General features: G+C 44.6%; 4 protein-coding genes across 4 annotated transcripts; 1 reads left to right on the top strand and 3 right to left on the bottom strand.

The window, feature by feature from the left end:
* Window positions 1-121: 121 nt before the first annotated feature.
* fndc10 (fibronectin type III domain containing 10) lies at window positions 122-1,938 on the bottom strand. Its single transcript, XM_028406603.1, has 2 exons — window positions 1,861-1,938; window positions 122-1,725 (listed from the first exon to the last, which is right to left on the bottom strand). The coding sequence occupies exon 2, from the start codon at window positions 1,552-1,554 to the stop codon at window positions 580-582; it is 975 nt and encodes a 324-aa protein (XP_028262404.1). The 5' UTR covers window positions 1,555-1,725; window positions 1,861-1,938; the 3' UTR covers window positions 122-579.
* A 1,443-nt stretch (window positions 1,939-3,381) lies between these two features.
* Window positions 3,382-4,558, top strand: ora4 (olfactory receptor class A related 4). The gene is made up of 2 exons (XM_028405154.1): window positions 3,382-3,468; window positions 3,551-4,558. The coding sequence occupies exons 1-2, from the start codon at window positions 3,382-3,384 to the stop codon at window positions 4,556-4,558; spliced, it is 1,095 nt and encodes a 364-aa protein (XP_028260955.1).
* Window positions 4,559-6,437: 1,879 nt separating this feature from the next.
* Window positions 6,438-8,132, bottom strand: LOC114435470 (olfactory receptor class A-like protein 4). The gene is made up of 4 exons (XM_028405153.1): window positions 7,878-8,132; window positions 7,502-7,765; window positions 6,792-7,037; window positions 6,438-6,650 (listed from the first exon to the last, which is right to left on the bottom strand). Exons 1-4 carry the CDS (start codon window positions 8,130-8,132, stop codon window positions 6,438-6,440), a joined length of 978 nt encoding a protein of 325 aa, XP_028260954.1.
* A 1,714-nt stretch (window positions 8,133-9,846) lies between these two features.
* LOC114436361 (von Willebrand factor A domain-containing protein 1-like) lies at window positions 9,847-20,470 on the bottom strand. Its single transcript, XM_028406585.1, has 6 exons — window positions 20,141-20,470; window positions 12,148-12,687; window positions 11,743-12,021; window positions 11,321-11,596; window positions 10,863-11,159; window positions 9,847-10,743 (listed from the first exon to the last, which is right to left on the bottom strand). Exons 1-6 carry the CDS (start codon window positions 20,223-20,225, stop codon window positions 10,724-10,726), a joined length of 1,497 nt encoding a protein of 498 aa, XP_028262386.1. The 5' UTR covers window positions 20,226-20,470; the 3' UTR covers window positions 9,847-10,723.
* Window positions 20,471-20,970: the final 500 nt, after the last annotated feature.

Here is a 20,970-nt window from a genome sequence, read left to right as displayed (position 1 = left end):
TTATTCACTGACAGCAGGACAAAAATGCATTCTAACTCAAAAGATGTGTGGCACAGTATTTAGAGATTGTACACCCAGATTGATTGTATTGCCCTTCATAAAATGGCACAAATATGTACTGTATGCATGACATTTAAAAAAAAGCAAACCTGGAAAAAGGTGGAAAATGTCGTTCTGTAAAGTTTAATCTTTGTTTCCCAACAAGGAAACAGGCTGCACATTTAGCATAACTCTGCAGTTTCTGATATACTGAAAGCCACTGGGTTATTTGTATTGCTGTAGAATTGCTGCCTGATTACAGATTGACAGATTCAATCACAGACAACATTGAACATGAACATGACACAGTAAACAACTGCATGTAGGCCTACACATGTCATTTATCAGTCATTTTGGTTCAGTGCACCTTCGCAGAGGTTGACAAGGCATGTTATTTTTTTAGAGCCACAGTAGTTTGTGCTTCAGTTTGGTCTTAACAGCACGAGTATATCATATTGATAATGACTTTTACTGACATTGATTACGACTGTGAGATTAGTTATGGCGAAAGTGGGTGTTAATCGTTTGTTTAGCAGTGCATCAGTGGCGTGAGTGAGTGCGATAAGAGTATGTGTGCTGTGTCGTGGGGCTCATGATGTTTTCTGTGATGTATGCCACCAGCAAACAGATGATGACCAGCATCACGCAAATAGCGCCCCCCACCGTTGTCATGGCGATCACGATGTCCTGCATCCCAGACGGCGGCAGTGTAAACTCTACGCAGTCCCGCTGCTCTGCCCTTTTAACTGACTCGGAGCGGCCAAGCGAGCGCAGACAGATGCGGTATGGGATGTTTTCGTGCAGCTCAGCCAGCAGAAAGTCCCTGCAGCCCGATCCAAGATGGACACCAGCACACTCGAACTGAGTATAGCTTCCATTCCACCAGCAGCTCAACTCGTAGCCTGCGCGTCTGTGGCGGCGGCGGCCAGTGGAAACAGTGTTTGATCGTAGAGTTTTCTCATTTGTTAAATCTGTCCCGCTGCTCGTCTGATTAGCTGCGGCCTCTGTAGTCTCTCCCTCATGGGTCCACTGTAACAGTACGCTGCCATTCATCAGAATATTTGCCACCAGATTCCCCAAAGTCACCACTGTCCTGCACTCTCCTTTTTGGCACTTGTACCCTAACAGTGTGTTCCGAAAGCACAGCTGCCCACCGATGCCTCCCTCGAACACTCGGTAGGCACACACCGGTGACGGCTCATCCCGTGGGCTCCACCTCGGTACCCTGCCGGACCTTTCAGATGTCACAGTAGCATTGTTGCCTCGGCTTGTGTTGGAGCTCCCCACATGGCCTGGTAACGGCCTGTGGCTGTGATTACCGTCACTGGAATTGATGTTAGTCTGTGTGAGCCAGCTCTGAGCCGTCCCCACATTATTCCTGCCTCTTAACTCCGACGGGGACTCTGATGCTGCTGCTGCTGATGAGCTGCTGCGATGAGACCCAGCTGTCTGGTGTAATGTGCAGAGCAGGAGTGCCGATAAGGCGAGCAGTGATGGTCGTTGTTGGTTTTTCATCTCACCCCCTCTCGTCGTATTATTTTCCCTCACAGTGGATCAGATGGGCGATGGTACAGAGCGGGCTGATGTCTGCCATAAGATCAGCGCTACTTCAGTGCACACGATGAAATCCGTGTGATGAAGCAGAATAGGACATCCATGGGCGAGAGCAGCGTGTGTAGCCTACATCTGCGACAGAAACAATATTTAATCATGCGGCAGTCTGAGAAGAGATCCGTTTGTGACCTTGCACTAGATAAACACGCAGGACGAAGTTTAATAAGCTCAAATGGTGATAGAAGTGACAGCCATTTAAACACTTACTTATTTCGGGGGGGGCCAGAGGACCCGGCTATCTTGCCATCAGTTTGGCGTCCTTCTTCCTGTCTGGCTTGACGTAAAGGCTTTGATGCCTGCTGTGCGAGAGTGCACGTGGAGGAGCGCGCCCCACCAAATGGTTGGGAGCGTGGGTGCGTGCACAAAATATTTGTAGTCATCAGCAGTCGTTTTGTGAGTCATCATCCCACGCAGAGCTTCAGGTGTCTGTCAGTGAAGAAAAAACAACAACCAGAGAGGCTGCTGTGTCCTGCAGGTGTAAACAGCTCCTTTTCCATTTTTTCTAATATTGTAACACTTGGCTGTTTTTAATCGGTGACAACATCAGATATATAGTTTCAAATCAAACTGACCTCTATATAAAAGTGGCCTTTAAAATAATAGCCATATTATTGGAGTTTTACCCTGGGCTGTACAGAACTACATTTTTACTTCATTTCCACATAATGCAGTAGTGGTTTCTGGAACAGATCAACCACAATCTTAGCGTGTATAAATCTGGATTTTATCGATTTTGCATACATGCACACAAAGTAGGCTACTGTGAGCAGCAGCAGGAACGACAGTGACTTTATGAGGCTGTAGGTTGTGTCATCCTGCTGCATGGAGTAATACTATATGGTTGTTTTAGTGACAGGAGCGGCCCTTACTGCTGCCTGAAATATAGCACTGAAAAACAGAACAAGGGCTTCTTGTTTGTGCCCTTTTCATGTAGCATTCTAACCACATACTAAATTACTTAATAAGATGATAGATGGTATCTATATTTAATAGCCTCATAAATTAGTGAGGGTCATCTCCAGCTGTAGTAATATCAAAAAACAGAAAGTAGGTGTGCACCTGAAGCACTTTTATTAGACCATGTTCTTTTAGGTGAAAAACACAGATAATAGTCCTGGACTGAGTGGAAAAAAGCGTGATCAAGATGATGAACTGTACATCTAATGAAGAGGTGCTTCAGTGAGATTATTCAAAGCAATAATTGGTTTGTCCCCCGAGGGACACTGGGCAGCTCTGATAATAATTGATACCAGGGGAGAGTGTGAACAGCTGACTTAAAAAGATCAAAATGCTGAATCAGGAGATCATGATGACTGAGCTTCGGCTGTTCATGAAAGATTTCTTTTAGGATCATTGATTCTATTTGTTATAGCTGCTGTTGTTTACTTATGCCTGAAAAGATAAACTGACAAATACAGAGCCCAGTGAGTATATAAACACATCTGTTGATGGGGTCATTGTTCAGGTCAGCATTGTATTTATTTCTTCTGTGACGCAGGAAGAAGTGTGGAAAATCATAGCTCAGTGTATTGGGGTAAATTAACCTTGAGCCCGGTCAGCACAGATTCATTCATGTGAAATGAACTGCTTATCTGTGTGTGTATAAAACACTGTGAGGGCCATCGGCAGCAGCAGTAGAGGTGCGTGTGAAGCCCTGATGTATCACTGTCAAACACATGTTTCTTACAAAGAAAAGGCGAACTATGTCACCATGCAAAGGATGATATCATGTCAGAGGTTCTCACTGTCGACGCTATTTTGTTTGGACTTTTGGTCTTTTCTGGCATTCTGGGAAACATCTTGGTCATCCATGTGGTGAGAGAACATGTAAAAATGTAAATGTTAAATTGAAGCTTAATGTTGGCTTGTTTTTAGAATTTCTTGTTTTTACTCTCAGGTGTTTCAGTCAGCCTTCGAGAACCCGTCTCGAAGACTCCCTCCCTCCGACACTATTTTGGTGCACCTGTCACTGGCCAACCTGCTGACATCACTTTTCCGCACAGTGCCCATTTTCGTGTCAGACCTGGGTTTGGAAGTGTCTCTCTCTCCAAGCTGGTGCAAAGTCTTTATGCTGCTGTGGGTGTGGTGGCGAGCTGTGGGTTGTTGGGTGACTCTGACACTCAGTGTCTTCCACTGCACCACCCTGAGGCGACACAATGTGAACTTTGGTCCTCTCGCACTGCAGAGGGAGAGACGGCGAGTATGGATCATTCTGGGGCTGGTGTGGGTGGCAAATCTGGTCTTCTCTGTACCAGCACTGGTGTATACCACTCATGTTCAAAACAACGCCACTGTGGAGCTGATGGTGATCAGCTGCACCACCCGGCCCCTGCTAGGCTGCATCTGGGAGTTCCCCTCCAACCAGCAAGGCTCAGTCTTTGCCTCTGCTTCTCTGGCACTTAATGAGGTGTTGCCGCTGGTGCTGATGGTTTGCACCAACCTGGCCACGCTGCACGCTCTGGCCAAACACATCCGAGCTGTTACCTCAGGGGGGGAGTCAGGAGCAGGCCGCGGTGAGCTGGACAAACATGTGGCCACGGAACGCAAGGCTGCCAATGTAATTCTATCACTGGTGTCCCTCTTTGTGGTGTGTTGGGTGCTACAGGTTGCTGCGGTAACATACTACAACCATGATGGTGGGCAGCACGCTGAAGGGCTGCTGACTGTAGCCCAATTCTCTGCATCACTATTTGTAGGGTTCAGTCCCATGGTGGTGGCTCTGGGTCATGGCAAGCTGAGAAGGAAAATCATCAGTATGATACTGGTTTGGACTAAAGTTCTAAAATGTCACAATAAAGAGGTCGAAAAATCTCCAGAGATTAAGGAAAAAAAGGGAAAAGAACCAGTTTCTGTTGTTAAAAAGGAGGTCGTTAAAGTGCCAGAGAAATCTAAAGCAAGTACATGATGGAGGGAAATGTGTCTAGAAATTGATTGTTTCTGATACTAGAAATGTATTGGTCCAAAATTAAAACTACACTTCTACCATTGTGCCGTCCTCGGTATATGTCCGCTATACTTTTGACAGGCCAGTTAAACTCGTTTCCTTTTTCCACGACTCTTAAGACGACTTCTTGTCTAACAGGTTTATTGGAGTAGGAAAGTGTAAAACTGAAACAGATAAATACAACTGATTAACGCTATGATTTTTAACACTCAATATGCATTTTCTAAAACTGAATAAAATAATATTTAAACGTTGTTTGTCTAATAAACCTTAACCTATAGTATTAACAGAACAATACATCACATCGCACATCCGCACATCCACATCTCATCTGTATCTACGCATGACAATCACAGTTATAGAATTACTCGATCAAAATGTAAACACAAGCACAAAAACATAGCAAACGATTCCATTCAAAGATTAATTAGATAAAATAAAAACAAAGTCACATACTCACGATGCTGCATCAGGCATGAGACGTAAACTATTAACACTGTAACTAACTCCGCGGCTCCAACTAAAGCCGAGAGCACAGCTATCCACACAACCGCTCTGTGTCTCCATAGCAACACGACACTCCAGCCAAACAGCTGGGACTCCCAAGCAACCGCGTCACAGAACGCAGCATCTACTTGCAAATAAATCATACAAACAAATTCGCTTTTACATCAAAACACTCCCCGTCTGGCGTGGTTACACGTCACTCAACAATACATATACAGTTCATTTACTCAACCATCTGAAGGTAGAAGAAGCACTATTTCTGTGACTGGACGAAGAAAGAGAGTAGTCCCTCCTGGTGTCAAGACCTTCACCTCCACCTGTCGCACTTTTCCATCGTTGCCAGGGAAGGACTGAGTTATCAGTCCAAGAGGCCATTCATTCCTAGGAGCTTGGCTGTTCTTGAGGAGAACAATACTTCCTGGTTTGATGTTTGGATGAGTGAACTGCCATTTCTTACGGACCTGAAGCATTGGGAGGAACTGCTTCCTCCAGCGATCCCAAAAGGTGTTGGACAAGTGCTGGACCTGTCGCCACTGGGACTTGTAGAGGTCTTTAACTCCAAATTCACCAGCAGGAGCAGGAAGAATGTTCACCTTTTGAGTGAGAAGAGCAGCTGGTGAGAGTATGAAGGACTCATCTGGGTCAGTTGTCACAGGTACAAGAGGCCTGGCATTGATGATTGCTGCCACTTCAGCCATGAAAGTCACTAGCACTTCATGAGTGAGTTTGTCTTTCAGTTGGAGGAACATTGAGTCCAGGATTCGCCTTGCAAGACCTATCATCCTCTCCCAAGGACCACCAAAGTGAGATGCATGGGGAGGATTAAAACTCCAAGTACACCCTTGGTCCGCCAGGTAAGTTTTTACAGCAGGGTTTCTGAGGTTTGACGGTATCTTCAAGTCCTTGCAGGCACCAACGAAGTTCATGCCACGGTCTGACCTTATATGTGTAACAGGTCCACGCACAGCAAGGAAACGCCGTAGCGCATTGATGAAGCTTGAGGTGTCGAGGGATTCTATGACTTCGATGTGCGATGTGACTTCGATTCGCTTTTACATCAAAACAACCATCTTTCTCTTCTATGGACTTGTTGTCAAGTATTATTTTAAGCTTATTTGAGATTTTGTGAATGTGTGAAAGAGTGTAACAAACCTGTACATATAACATTTAAAATGTTTCCTTAAGGTTTTGTTTTAATATTACTTTGTAGTGTTTTTTGTGACAAAAACAAAATAATGTCTAAGTGAATCAGTTTTGGTAGATTTTATTCCTTTTATTTGTTATTTTAAAGGATGATGATGATGCACCTCCGCTCCTTCAGCAGAATTCACTGTCAGTGAGTGAGCGTAGACTTGATACAAGAACGCAGCCGCCGGTGGCCGACTGCCAGAACAGCAGGCGACAAGGTAATGAAGATAATGTTGGCAAAACGGGCGACGACCAGAAGAAACTCTGTTGAGGAGCCACGGTTGTAGTTGAAGTAGTTGACAGAGATGACGTTAGTTCCCCAGGAAATAATGAAGAGCATAACAAGAGCAAGAATCACCTGTAAAACCGTGTATTACAAATAAGTAAAATGCACAAACCCAATATAAATGTTGCTACTGTAAAATAAATATTGGATGTTTGATTAATAAAGACATTTGTTTACTCCTCATTTACATGGCTTCTAAGATTTGTCTCTCACCTTGGCTGCTCGTCTCTCAGCTGGCACACGTGTTATTACAGGTGCGTCTGGGACTGAGCTTCGCACTCTGCCGTGGGTGTACAGTGTGTAGAGGGAACTTAGATTGGTCATTATCATCAAGATAATGGGAATAGTTTCGTGTATCACCATAGATGTTGTGGCATAAGCCAGGCCACTGTAGCTGGAAGGAAAGTTCCAAACACATCCCAACAGGGGACGTGTGGTGCTGCTCACCAGAATCATGGTCTGAGGAAAGACAAGTGCAGGCAGATTCATTCTGTCCTTTAAAAGATCTTTTGACACAAGCAATTTTTGAATTAGAGCTTCGATTTTTGTTGCCACTGATGCTTACAAACCAAAACCTTTCTCAGTCTTTTACTTTGTATTTCAAGGATCATCAGGATAATCAAAGCAGCTTAAGTTCTAATGTTCTCATGCAGACTGCGACTGGTTTGTAGCTGTTTTAGGCCAGATTACAATCAGTGATCTCTCAACAATTGCTTGCGATGTCTAGCTGATCATTTTAAATATCCGGTCTCCAGTACTACAGCTGTTAGTATCCATATTGCTTCATATTGACTGAGGCATAATTGCAGACTGAATGACGTGCAGGACAACAAAAGCAAGGGTGTGTGCTGACTGCTACAGAAATTTGTTCACAAAATCATTAACCATGCAGTGTATGTGAGCTGTACATAATCACTTCTCACCTCTGTGCTGTTTTTGTTTCCATTAGTGGAAAACACATGAGCAGGAATGGAGTAAATAAAGTTGAGAAACCAGATGAGGCCCAGACTCAGCAGTAGGGGAGCAGGTGTGCCCCTTGTCCTGTGGAGCGTCCCGGCAGTAGGAGCCACACGCCTCAGCGTCTGGAGGTGGAACGCACTGAGAAATAGTGTTGACCATACATTGACCGATCGCAGCCACACCCAGACTCCCATGAGGAACTGACACCACTTCTTGGATGAATACAGCTGTATGAGAAAAAAGATGAGTGTACAGGTGCGTTAAAACTATCCAACTTGCCTCTTTTGTTGCTCTGCAGGTTTTTCTGTGGAAATCTTCTTCGTCCTAAAGACAACATACCTCCACTCCCATGTCTGAGATGACTAGCAGCATGTTCCTCATTATAGAGACCAACAGGTTAGACACAGCCATGTTGATAATGATGATGTCCGAGTTACGTCCACCTCCTCGTTCCATCAACACACTCTTCCCAATAACCACTACCACGGTGGCGTTACCCAGAAAGCCCAGCATCACCAGAATCATGTAAAAGGCAGTTTGTGCAGGGGGCACAGAGACCTGAAGTCCCACCCCCGCACGCTGAGAGTGCTCCATGGGGCTGGACAATACTTAAAACCAAAACAAACAGATGTGTGAAGCAGTTTTAACAGCAGGCTCCATCGTCATTTCGGAGTTGACTATGAATCAGCTTTTGTCTTCCAACAAACCGCCAACATCTTCAGACAACATCATCAGTGTTTTGTTCCTCTCCGTGTGGTACAGTCGTCTAAGTCACTCCTTCAAAGGACCAATGAAAGACAAAGATCTTACCTGTGTTGTCACAACAAAAAATGACTTGTCTGGTAAGGCGATCATTGAAAGCCACAAAGCACTACAATGTTTCAGGCCTTAGGGAGCTCAAGGTGCCTGTTAATGAAACACAGGAGATTAATCAACTTTCTTGAATTGGATTTGCTTTCTATGCAACTCTATACCCCTTAACATCATCATCGTCATCTTCATCATCCTATAGGGAGGCAAAGACTTTTTTGTTTGTGCACGCATTTGGTTGAAGGATTATTTCCAGCAGAGATTTATTTTGTGAAAGAAGTTTGATAACTTTTATTAATATAATGGATTCCTATTTCTTTTAACAGTTTAAATATCCACATATTCACCGATGAGGAGTAAAATTCAAAATGCCACACAAGGTGCTGACACAATAAGGTGCCCTGGCTTTAGAAGTACATGTAGTGTGAGAAGTCTCAGGTTTATGTCCAGTAAAAAGTGATCAGGAGAGTAATCACAAAAGAGATAAAACCTAATAAATTAATGAACGGTAAACAATCAATGGATTAAAAAAGGTGTGCAATACAGTTGTAATTTGAAGGATTTTATTAGTAAATACTTAGCAGTTTTTTTATCAGGCATGTTAAACATCACTTTAATGCTCTAGTTGTGGCCCCTTCTGATGGTAAAATGTATTCAAGTATTAAAAGTAAAAGTACAAGTATTCCACAAACACTGTCGCATCCTCATGGTTCAGCAATGCAGTCTACTGAGAAACCTCCACCTCCTCTCAGTCTCCGCCTCCAGTGATGCACAGACTGTGCACGGCTTGAAAAGTCTGTGTGTCGAGTAACGATGCTGCTCATAAAAAATGTGTCGGAGTAAAAATTATGTAGTGAAGTAAAAGTAGAAGTAGGAGAAAAAAACTATACTCCAATTAAGTACAGATCTGGCTTTTTAATACTTAAGTACAGTAGTGAAGTAATCCTACTTTATTACATTACATCTCTGCAAAATTAGAATTATGCCACATGACAAGATGAAGTGAAGTTTCCAATATTTGCTTACAGGTAACAACCACTAGATGGCACCATAAACAATCAAATACCAGAGCACCAAACAGGCTACAAAACATGGCATTTAGTTTCATTTCTATATGTGTTTTCTTAGATCAAATAATTACAGACATTGTCCAAGCAATATTTATAGAGATCTTATTTCTTTTGCCATCTGTCCAAAAGCTTTCCCGACAAAGCTGTCCATACATTCACTAATATTACATACATGTTAAGCAAAAAAACAATATTCACAGTACATATTTGCAATTAGCATTAAATACTTAAAAGCATTGCGCGAAATCCATATATATATATATATATATATATATATATATATATAAAATACAACCATCATCTTTATGCTTTACAAGCATCTTATCCTCTGCTTTTTATCTCTACCAGCGCTGCAGACACACACCTGACTCACCTTCAGGGTGAAACGTATCCATCTCAGCAAATAACACCTTTCTGATGCCGTTATGATAAGAACATGTAGAACAAATACACACATCTAGAATTAATTTGACAACACATGCACTACTCAGAATACACCTAGGAAACACACTTCATTATGACAGCAACATCTAAAGGACTTTATAGGACTTAACCCATAGATTTGACTTGAAAGGACTTCACCCTGATGTGACTGTGTGAAGCTGTTATGATACTTTTTTTTCAGTGCAGTGAAATGCTTGAGTGTTAAGGTGACCTGTGTGAAGATGTGAGTTTCACAGTGGCTCTGAATTGATTCCCTCATCTCTGTTTATTTAGTAATTCGAATGAGGAAGAGGCAACAAGATGCAATTCAGCCTGATTACCACACTATTGTAGTTAAGCTTATCAGATTGCAATTCACTGGGGGCACTTTCACTTCTGGAGTACCAAAGACACTCAAATGTGAACACTTCTCCACTGGTGGTTTTTTGACATTGTATCCTCATTTCCATTTAAATAGCAGTCATCTGAGAGAAACCCTGGCTCAGAAAACAACACATCTATAAGTTAAAGCGGTAAAGATGTTTTTTGTTATTAGTATTTGAATCTAAAATCAGAACAACCATGAAGGTGAATCTAAGACTCAAGAAAACTGAGAAAATAAGAGAACAAGAATCTCCTCTGATTTGGTCATAATTGTAAATGCCTGAAAAAAATACTTCAAAGACACTAATTATTTACTTAACTGTAGTTAGATTTCAGGATTATAATAATAGGGTATAATTTTCTGTCTCTCTGTCTCTATTTGGCTTAAGAAAAAAACATTAAATTCTGTTCAAATGATTGAACTTGATCAGCACTTTAAATGTTCAGTTTTGCTCTTTCTTTGTGCTCCAGTAGCCGAAATGTTGCAGACTCTGGCGGTTAACCCCACTGGCTCGAATCTATCAGAGAGTTGGGACACAGGAAATGGAAAATTACTCTTGCTTCTCGCTATGTATGAACATAATTGCAGGAATTAGGTGTGGAAAAAAAATGCTTGATAATATTCAGCTTCACCGACCTCTGTGAGTTTTGGCAGTGCAGCATATCCCTTCTCCTCGACCTGAGCTGTAGACTGGGGACACACACACTCGACCGCTGGGTGCGAGGTAAGCGAGCTGTGTAGAACGGGTGGTAGGAGGCAGGTAGACGGTGGACATGGAGGGCTTTGAGAAGGAGCTGTGGGAGTTTTTTCTTTCCCAGCTGACCCAGTAGCCTTTAAGCCCTTCCTGATGCGCTTGCCATGCTACTTGGACCTCCTCCACCTCCTGTTGCTGCACTGGGGCCAGCTGAAGGTCAATCAGGGCAGGCAGAGCTTCTGCAGAAAAAAACACAGATGTTGATGTAAGAATGTTTTAGAAAGGAACTTTAAAATTGCTATTGACCTAATATCTTTGTAACTTGTAATTCTTCCTTGGTCCTAATATTTTGATCAGGAGTATAATCAACAAAGCCAGAGAACAGAGAATCACTCCCTACCTTCCTGTGTGCATGCTCTTACAGACATGGCTCTTTCTTTTCCATCCACATGCAGAGCGCTGACAGTGACCAGGTACTGAGTGCCCGGCTCCAGGCCGGTCAGTAAGATGGAGTTCCTCTGGCCATGTAATGTTACAGTGTGGACACGTCCGCTTGGAATAGCTCCATACTCCACCGCATATTTTTTTACCCGAGCCGGCTGCAGAGGACCCCAGCTCACACGGATCTGACGAGGGCCATAATCTGACAAGGAAACCGCCACCGGGCTCAAAACGTCTGAGGGGAGCACAGGAAGAAAGGTGAGCATGTCACTTACAATGAACAAGGTCAAGTATTGTGTGTGTTATCGCAAACTGTAAATTAGCTGGCAGGCGTTCTCATGTTGCAGTCAACAGCATAAAATTCCCCTTTAATATTCTTACCAGGAAGTGTGGTAAAGTTCACAGAGAGTGTGTTAAACAGCCCCAGGTTGGACTCTGGACATAGGGAAGCTGTGTATGTAGTTTCAGGCTGCAGGTTGCTCAGCTCTGTCCTGCTTGAGTCGCCTGGTAGAGTGAGTCTGATCTCACGGTCAGTCCTTCTCATGGGACTGTATGACAGTTTATAGTAACCACTGCTTGCACTCAGAACTGGACGCCACTGTAACACAGCACTCTGGGATGTCAGATGAACCACACGCAGCCGCTCTGCACGAATAATTTCTGCAAATAAAAGGGCAGAAGCTGGAGTGAATAATTCTTTAATTAAAAATCAGTCTATAAGATAAGATCTTCTATAGATATATAGCATTTAAAATACTAAATCTCATATTTTAAGCACACACATACTGATGATGGCCTCCCTCAAGTCCTCTGTGATGATGTCGATGTTATCTATGTCCACAGAGTAAAGGTGAGACTCCAGAGGAGGTGTGACTGCACGTTGTAACACCTTGTAGTTGCCATGTACTGTAGACACTGCTAACACGGAAACTCCATGTGCCTTTAGCTCTGACATTGGGTTGTCCACATCCCCAGGCTCCACTCCATCCGTCAGCCACAGCAGTACCTTTGGGACCTTCCTTTCTGTCTCTGTCAGGAGCAGCTGGGCCTCCCTTAGTGCTGCCTCTGTGTTTGTGTCTCCCTGCAGCTGGCTGACGCGCTGCAGAGCTTTCTGCAGACTCTCCTGGTTGTTGTGAGCATCCAGATTGAACTCAAGGTGAGGGTTGGTGCCCACGTGCAGAAGCCCCACTCTTACATGCCCACGACCCAACGAAAATGGGCGAACCAGCTCAGCGGCGAAATGCAACAGACGAGAGAACTCGTAGTTTGCCACGCTTCCTGAAGAGTCCAGCAACAGGAGAATGTCCCCTTGACAGCAGTTCAACACTGCACAACAGAGGGAGAAACATGAAGGTAATTTTAACATACATTCTTTTTTCTACCAACCTACAGTTTTTCGTATTTATTAGCAGATGTAAGGCCACAGCTGCTTTAACAGGTCAGTGGTATCACAAGTCACTGTCTGTCTGTGGTCTGTCTGTGGGCTTCCATCTATACTCATAATGAAAATAACCAGTAAGTAGTAGTAAAAGACATCTTTATCACTTGACAACACATGTTGCAAACACATATGCACAATGGCACAATCAACAGTGATGCTTTCAGGGAAACCTGTCTGACTATTTTATTATTTTAATAGGAAAGCTAATAACACACAAAACATTAAAAAAACAAGCAATAAACAACAAACAGCCTCTAAAACATTTCCGTTTGTTTACATAGTTGCAGTGTGCTGCATTATTTGTATGTGTTGTACATTTCTGCATGTGTGCATTTATGCTGTGCCATGTTAAGGTTTTCTTTAGTTGCTTGTACACTCTGCTATGTTGCAGTGCTCTTGGCCACTAATAATTCCTAAGTCACTGCAATCACAGTGCTCCTGAGCCACTCCATTGCAGTGGTTAAGAATATTGACTCGAGCAGCTTGCTGTAGCCTCAACATCCTCCTTTTTTGCTGCTGGATGAAGGCACGCACTGTGAGTTTTTAATTAAAGGCTAATATGGAGTTTTCATAAAACATGCTGATTTATTAAGTGCCTATTCTACATTCTCCACAAAACCATAAAGTGTTGGCAGTGATGAATCATCTCATCATGCCCACATTAATATCACAGTCATAAAAAAAAGTCTGATTTAAAGCATCTTTGCCAAGACTGATCTTATTATTGTCACAGGTGCAGTTACTGTTCTTATGGGAGCATTAATATAAAGAATGAAAGGCAATAACAGGCATATGATGTGTCTTGTTTTATGCATAACTGAGAACAGTCTGCTGCAATCTTCCCACTACAATATGCATCAGAATAAATTGCAGTGAGAATACTTCATGTGGAGCTACAGCAGTGGATTTAAGATAGCGAGGAAGCAGGAGAACTGGTCACAGAAGTCAATTTATCACCGGAAACTGGACTGAGTTTTCCACTGTTGATAAATCGGGTTAAAAAAAAGGAGCACTGCAGGGAGGAAAGGAAAACAGCACATCCTATTTCTGTGGAAATTCTTGACTCGAGTGAACACACGCTGGCTCCATCGCACCCTCATCTTTTCTGAGCAGCCATTGTGCTCCATTTTGTCAAAGTTGCCTTACTGAAATACTTTTCACAATCCACAAGCTTCTACCTGCACTGTTCAATAATTCTGGTGATAGATTTAAAGGTTCGTGACTGTTGCTGTTTGGTAAATTAGTGCATTTTAAATTCTCATAACATTCACAAACTTTCATTTGCAGCTCTACACTCATTATTTGGTCCCTAAACATTAACATTTTAGAACAAACAAAGCAGAAAATATGGCAGTAAGATAAGGAGGCATCAGGCTACTGAAACATGGTAATTGAACAGGAACAGAGGAAGGGTAGAAGCTTCAAAAAAGGGAAACATATGGGAGAAGGGGAAAAATGAGACAGCATAAAATGAGCTTGAAAGATGAAGAGGGAGACAGCTGGATTACAGCTGCTGATGGAGATGCAGAAGAATCGCTCTGTCTTTGCATTCCTCAGAGGAAGAGTGCATGTTGATGTGTATATGTGCTGGAGATTTGAGCATGTCATCTGTCATTTAATTGGCATCAAGCTGCACCAAGGCCATATGCCACAGTGTGGTGAAGCATGGATGACGGAGAAATATGTTAATGCTTCTTGTGAAGTCTGCTATCAACATTCACTGACATCAAACAGGCAGATGGTCGACTGCCCAGTCCATGTTAGATCAGAATCAACAAAGGCTACTTCTAAACTCTCAATAATCTAAAACATTTAACTGTTTGTGGCTCTGCTGCTGTTTGAACGTCCGCATATTTCCAGTAGAAATGAGAAACCACACATTAATTAAAAATTCCACACATACCATGTTTTTTTTCATCTAAAGCTCTCTGATTAGCAGTTATAAGTTTAAATATTTACTTTTAATTAGATGTGTGCACCTATAGCGTTTAGGTCAAAGCTTCCTCTATGTCAACATCAATAACAGAGCTTACATTGTCCTTAAAAATACAAGAATGGACCTCATGAACATCAAGTTGTTTGCTTACTTTTCTGACGTAATGCTTGGCAGTTCCATTTCCACACCAGCAGGTTCACAGTTAAACTCTATGAAATGTTTGTTCAATTTAAATCAGAGGATTACTGACACACATACTTTTACTATATATGTAAATTATAACCAGCAGCTATCTGCTTAGTTTGGCATAAAAATTGGAAACAGGGAAAGATTTCTGACAAGCCCGTGTCTGTCCAAACCAAAATCTCCCAATGTACAAATCCTAACTATTTATCATGTTATATCTTGTTTGTGCGATAAGTGACGTGTTAAATGAGTTTGTGGTTTTACAGCAAACTGCATGCTTAAGCTAGATGCTTTACTAAGAACAGAACCTTGCAGAGTCCGAACATTTTGTTGTGAAGTAGTTCAGAACATGACCTGACAACAGTTTTGTGTGGTTTAGACCAGAGAGCTGTGCTTGTTGGTGAACTTTGAAGGGGTGTGTGGTTAGCTTTTCAGCGCTTTTGCAATATTATTGCTAACTACCAGCTGACTGTACCTTAAGAGGCAACCTAGCTGAAAAGTTCAGCTATAAAGCAAGTCTAGACCTCCATGATAAAATATCCCAATTTTATATGAAGTAATATGTAAATAACAATAATTGTTTTAGTCCTCACATCTCTCCATTCATGATCATAGATGGTATGTGACTATGGATGAAGGTTTCTGAAGAACTGCTGAGGCTCCAACCATCACCATGTTGGCAGCGTCACAGTCTGCCTAAACTCCAAATACAGGCACAGAGGTGGAGCATAAGTGGAGCTAAGCCAGGTGGTCAGTCATGAAAGCAGGTTTTAACACCTTGATTTTAAACCTGACTTTCAAAGCCCATAATTATGTGTAAACATCATTACAACAAGTGAGTTACAAATATATTCACCTCCCCATACAGTTATCACCAAAAGAAAACTATAGAGACCACCACTCATTTGTAACAGGCTGTAAGCATTACTGATGTAAAGTTGGGCATTTTAGTCTATGGAGATTGACTCGCTCTTGGAGCCAGCCCCTAGAGGCTGTGATGTGAACTGCAATTTACCACTACTGCATAGGCTTAATGTCTCAGCCACAGAGGATTTTTATGTCACCTGTTTAAAATGTATGAAAGCCTATATGCATAATTAGCAGCTGTGTCTCAATGAGTGACAGGTAAATGCCACAGCTTCAGTAACTAGACACCTTTCGGCCTGTATCAGCTCCACATTGTTTCACCTGTTCACCCATTTATGGAAGAAGAGTTCAAGATGTCAAGATGGTGACAGCTGGAACTGAACTAAACTGTAAAACTCCAGTAGGCTACACTATAACTCCTATTACAGATTTAAATGTAGCTTCCTATTTAGTGGTATCAATGAATTTCACATAATGATTTTTAAAGTCATTATTACTATGTGACCTTTTGTTGGTCTTCACGTGTGCTCTATTTATTTATATTTTCCATCTATTGGGATACAGTGACTGGTCTGAAGTTTACATTTATTGGAGGTGGTCACCTTCTCATCGCCAGCATTAAAAGCACACTGCAGGAAGGAAAAGCTCTGCCCTATGTCCTCATCAGTCAAACATCCATCCATCCATCCATCCATCTTCCACCGCTTATCCGGGGCCGGGTCGCGGGGGCAGCAGTCTAAGCAGGGACACCCAGACTTCCCTCTCACCAGACACTTCCTCCAGCTCCTCTGGGGGAATCCCGAGGCGTTCCCAGGCCAGCCGAGAGACATAGTCTCTCCACCGCGTCCTGGGTCTTCCCCGGGGCCTCCTCCCAGTGGGACATACCTCCCCAGGGAGGCGTCCAGGAGGCATCCGAACCAGATGCCCGAGCCACCTCAGCTGGCTCCTCTCGATGTGGAGGAGCAGCGGCTCTACTCCGAGCTCCTCTCGGGTGACTGAGCTTCTCACCCTATCTCTAAGGGAGCACCATGACCATAGGTGAGGGTAGGAACGTAGATTGACCGGTAAATCGAGAGCTTCGCCTTCCGGCTCAGCTCCTTCTTCACCACAACAGACCGGTACAGCGACCGCATTACTCCGGAAGCTGCACCGATCCGTCTGTCAATCTCCCGCTCCATTTTTCCCGCAGGAGCTCTCCTCCCACCCAGAGAGGACAAACTACCTTTTTCCGGTCGAGAACCATGGCCTCAGACTTGGAGGTGCTGATTCTCATCCCAGCCGCTTCACACTCAGCTGCAAACCGTCCCAGTGCACACTGGAGGTCCCGGCTCGATGAAGCCAACAGGACAACATCATCTGCAAAAAGCAGAGATGAAATCCTATGGTTCCCAAACCAGATCCCCTCCGGTCCCTCGCTGCGCCTAGAAATTCTGTCCATAAAAATTATGAACAGAACCAGTGACAAAGGGCAGCCCTGCCGGAGTCCAACATGCACTGGGAACAGGTCTGACTTACTGCCGGCAATGCGAACCAAACTCCTGCTCCGGCCATACAGGGACCTAACAGCCCTCAGCAGAGGGCCACGGACCCCATACTCCCAGAGCACCTCCCACAAGATGCCGCGAGGGACACGGTCGAACGCCTTCTCCAAGTCCACAAAACACATGTGGACTGGTTGGGCGAACTCCCATGAACCCTCCAGCACCCTGCGGAGGGTATAGAGCTGGTCCAGCGTTCCGCAGCCAGGACGAAAACCACATTGCTCCTCCTTAATCCGAGGTTCGACTATAGGCCTAATTCTCCTCTCCAGTACCCTGGCGTAGACTTTCCCAGGGAGGCTGAGGAGTGTGATCCCCCTGTAGTTGGAGCACACCCTCCACCCCGGTCTGCCAGTCCAGCGGCACTGCCCCCGATTGCCACGCGATGTTGCAGAGGCGTGTCAACCAAGACAGCCCCACAACATCCAGAGACTTAAGGTACCCAGGGCGAATCTCATCCACCCCCGGTGCCTTGCCGCCGGGGAGCTTTTTGACTACCTCGGCAACTTCAGCACAGGTGATGAACGAGTCCACCACTGAGTCATCAGCCTCCGCTTCCATAATGGAAGGCGTGTTGGTGGGATTGAGGAGACCCTCAAAGTACTCTTTCCACCGTCCAACCACCCCCTCAGTCGAGGTCAACAGCTCCCCACCTCCACTGAATACAGTGTTGGCAGAGTACTGCTTCCCCCTCCTGAGGCGCCGGACAGTTTGCCAGAATCTCTTTGAGGCTGACCGATAGTCTTCCTCCATGGCCTCCCCGAACTCCTCCCAGGCCCGAGTTTTTGCCTCTACAACTGCCCTCGCTGCAGCACGCTTGGCCTGCCGATACCTATCAGCTGCTTCAGGAGTCCCACAAGCCAACCAGGCCCGATAGGACTCCTTCTTCAGCTTGACGGCATCCCTGACCTCCGGTGTCCACCACCGGGTCCGGGGATTGCCGCCACGACAGGCACCAGAGGCCTTGCGACCGCAGCTTCGGACAGCTGCATCGACAATGGAGGTGAAAAACATTGTCCACTCCGACTCAATGTCTCCAGCCTCCCTCGGAATCTGGGTGAAGCTCTCCCGGAGGTGGGAGTTGAAGATCTCCCTAGCGGAGGGTTCGGCCAAACGCTCCCAACAGACCCGCACAGTACGTTTGGGCCTGCCGGGCCCGTCCAGCCTCTTCCCCCGCCAACGGATCCAACTCACCACCAGGTAGTGATCAGTTGACAGCTCAGCCCACACCAGCCCGCCGCCTCTCACCATGGGCAACTCCAGAATAGAAGAGAGTCCAACCCCTCTCGAGGAGTTGGGTTCCAGAACCCGAGCTGTGCGTGGAGGCGAGCCCAACTATATCTAGTCGGTACCGCTCGGCCTCCCGCACAAGCTCAGGCTCCAATCCCCCAGAGCCAGTTTCTGTGTCCAGTGATCAGGTCGCCGAGGCCCCCGCTTTCGACTGCCACCCAATCCACTCTGCACCGGCCCCTTATGGTTCCTCCCACCGGTGGTGGGCCCATGGGAGGTCGGCCCCACGTCGCTCCTTCGGGCTAAGCCCGGGCTAAGGCCCGGCCACCAGGCGCTCGCATTCGAGCCCCAACCCCGGGCCTGGCTCCAGGGTGGGGCCTCGGCTGCGCCATACCGGGCGAAGTCACGGTCCTTGATTTTCTTTGCTTCATAAGGGGGTTTTTGGACCGCTCTTAGTCTGGCCCATCACCCAGGACCTGTTTGCCTTGGGAGACCCTGCTGGGGACATTAAGCCCCCGACAACATAGCTCCTAGGATCATCTGGGCACTCAAACCCCTCCACCACAGTAAGGTGGCGGTCCATGGAGGGGTCAGTCATACAGTCTAGTGTATAATTTGTAAAAGTTACTTTAGGTTGCCTGACCTTTCAGCTGAACAGTCACATGCAGCTGAAAAGTTTTAGAGCGGTCCAGTGGCTGAGGAACACACTGTTTACTTGTACGTGTTACTCAATGTTGGTTAAAGTTCAGTTTGGCTGTAATAATTCAAGGGAAGTCATAATATGGGAAAAATATGACTTTTTCCATAGCTTGTTTAGGCCATTTAATACGCTCTAATAATTTGTTCCATGGTAAGTCACAAAAACAACTCTGTTTTTCCAAATTAAAAGTTTAAAGAGATCAGCAGCAGTGAAAGATCTATTCACACTCTTTCTGCAACAGAGTGGGAAAATATTATGTCCTGCATTATACCTTTGTTAATCAGGAAAATGTAGCAGATCACCACTACTGATTGCTGATACTTTTACATGATAGTGGTACCAGCAACAGTCAGAAAAAAGTTACAAAAATACATATTTTTGTGTATAACGTGAGACTGAAATAAAATCCCAGCTATTGCCTCACCACCTGGAACAGAGAGCATTCACAGCCATTATGATCATGGCAGATAATTATCCTGATTAGATCATAAACACACCCTTCACATCCTCCTGGATGAAGAGTAATCAAACACAGTTACGAGCACACGTTGACACCCCGGGACAGAAACACACAGTGGCCACAGAGAGCCTGTTCAAAGTCAGAATGTGCTGGCAGTGATCCTGGCCTGTTGTTACATATTAAATGTCAGTGTTGTTGCTTAAATGTCTCCCCTGCTGCGATCATCACACATTTATTAACAACAATGTTTAAAAAAAGAACAGAAGGTGAAACCTGATATTTGTCTTCCAGTCCAGATTCCTGTCAGATTACTAATCTGAATCGCAAAGATTAGATTACACTGTTTCGACTTGTTAGTTGTCTTTGCGCTGTTTGTTGTGTTTCATATACCTGCTCGGGTTTATGCAGTGTATCCACTCACCTGCGGCAGGTACAGCGACCTGCGCGTAGCTCCGCTGCAGCGTCGCCAGGAGAAAAACGCAGCGAAAGACAAAACTCTTCATCATTTTCTTCTTTTCAGCATTAAAAACCACAAAATTTGATTAAAACCAACATAAGCATGTAGAATCACACATCGCCGCGGTTCCCATCGCTCAGCGCGGTCAGAAACGGCTCAGTCGGTTCTGTTGTTATTACGCAGCGCGCTCGGATTGACTCCACTGATAACTTTCCTTCATCACACACCTGCGTCTTATATACTCTTCAGTTTGTTTGCGCGTTGTAGTTATTTCCTTACTTTTCTCTCGGTGTTTTAAATGATGTCACAGTGTACACACACACACACACACACACACACACACACAGGTCCATTACTCCTCCTCCAACTGGAGTCAGGAAATAAAGTAATTGTCACTTTTTTTACTGACTATGCTCTTTGATAGGACTTTAAAGGACAGTTGCTTTCTAGATGATTGCCCTTTTCTCCTGCACTGTAATTTCCCCCACGTGTCCAGAGGTCATCACATTTATTTGTATAAACAGATATGCACCAGATCAAATCAGCAGCAGTGTGGAAATCTGTGCGTCCCAGAGGAGCTTGAAAATCTCATCATGAGCATGCTGGGATTGAATGTCCGCTGTGGCTCCAAGACAAATGATCTCATCTGTTTTCCCTGCACGTTATCTGGTGCTGGAGGATTTGATCTCCACTTTCTCTGAGAACACCATTGAACTTGAACTCTCTGGGGCTGACCAAAGAACTGAAACCCACTTTGGAAGGCAGAAACTGGACAAAAGACCCTTTTAGATCCA

Source organism: Parambassis ranga, chromosome 5, assembly GCF_900634625.1.
Source record: "Parambassis ranga chromosome 5, fParRan2.1, whole genome shotgun sequence".
NCBI classification, from domain to species: domain Eukaryota; kingdom Metazoa; phylum Chordata; class Actinopteri; family Ambassidae; genus Parambassis; species Parambassis ranga.
The sequence above is the reverse complement of the archived record's forward strand: the minus strand, read 5'-3'. Positions and strand labels throughout refer to the sequence as shown.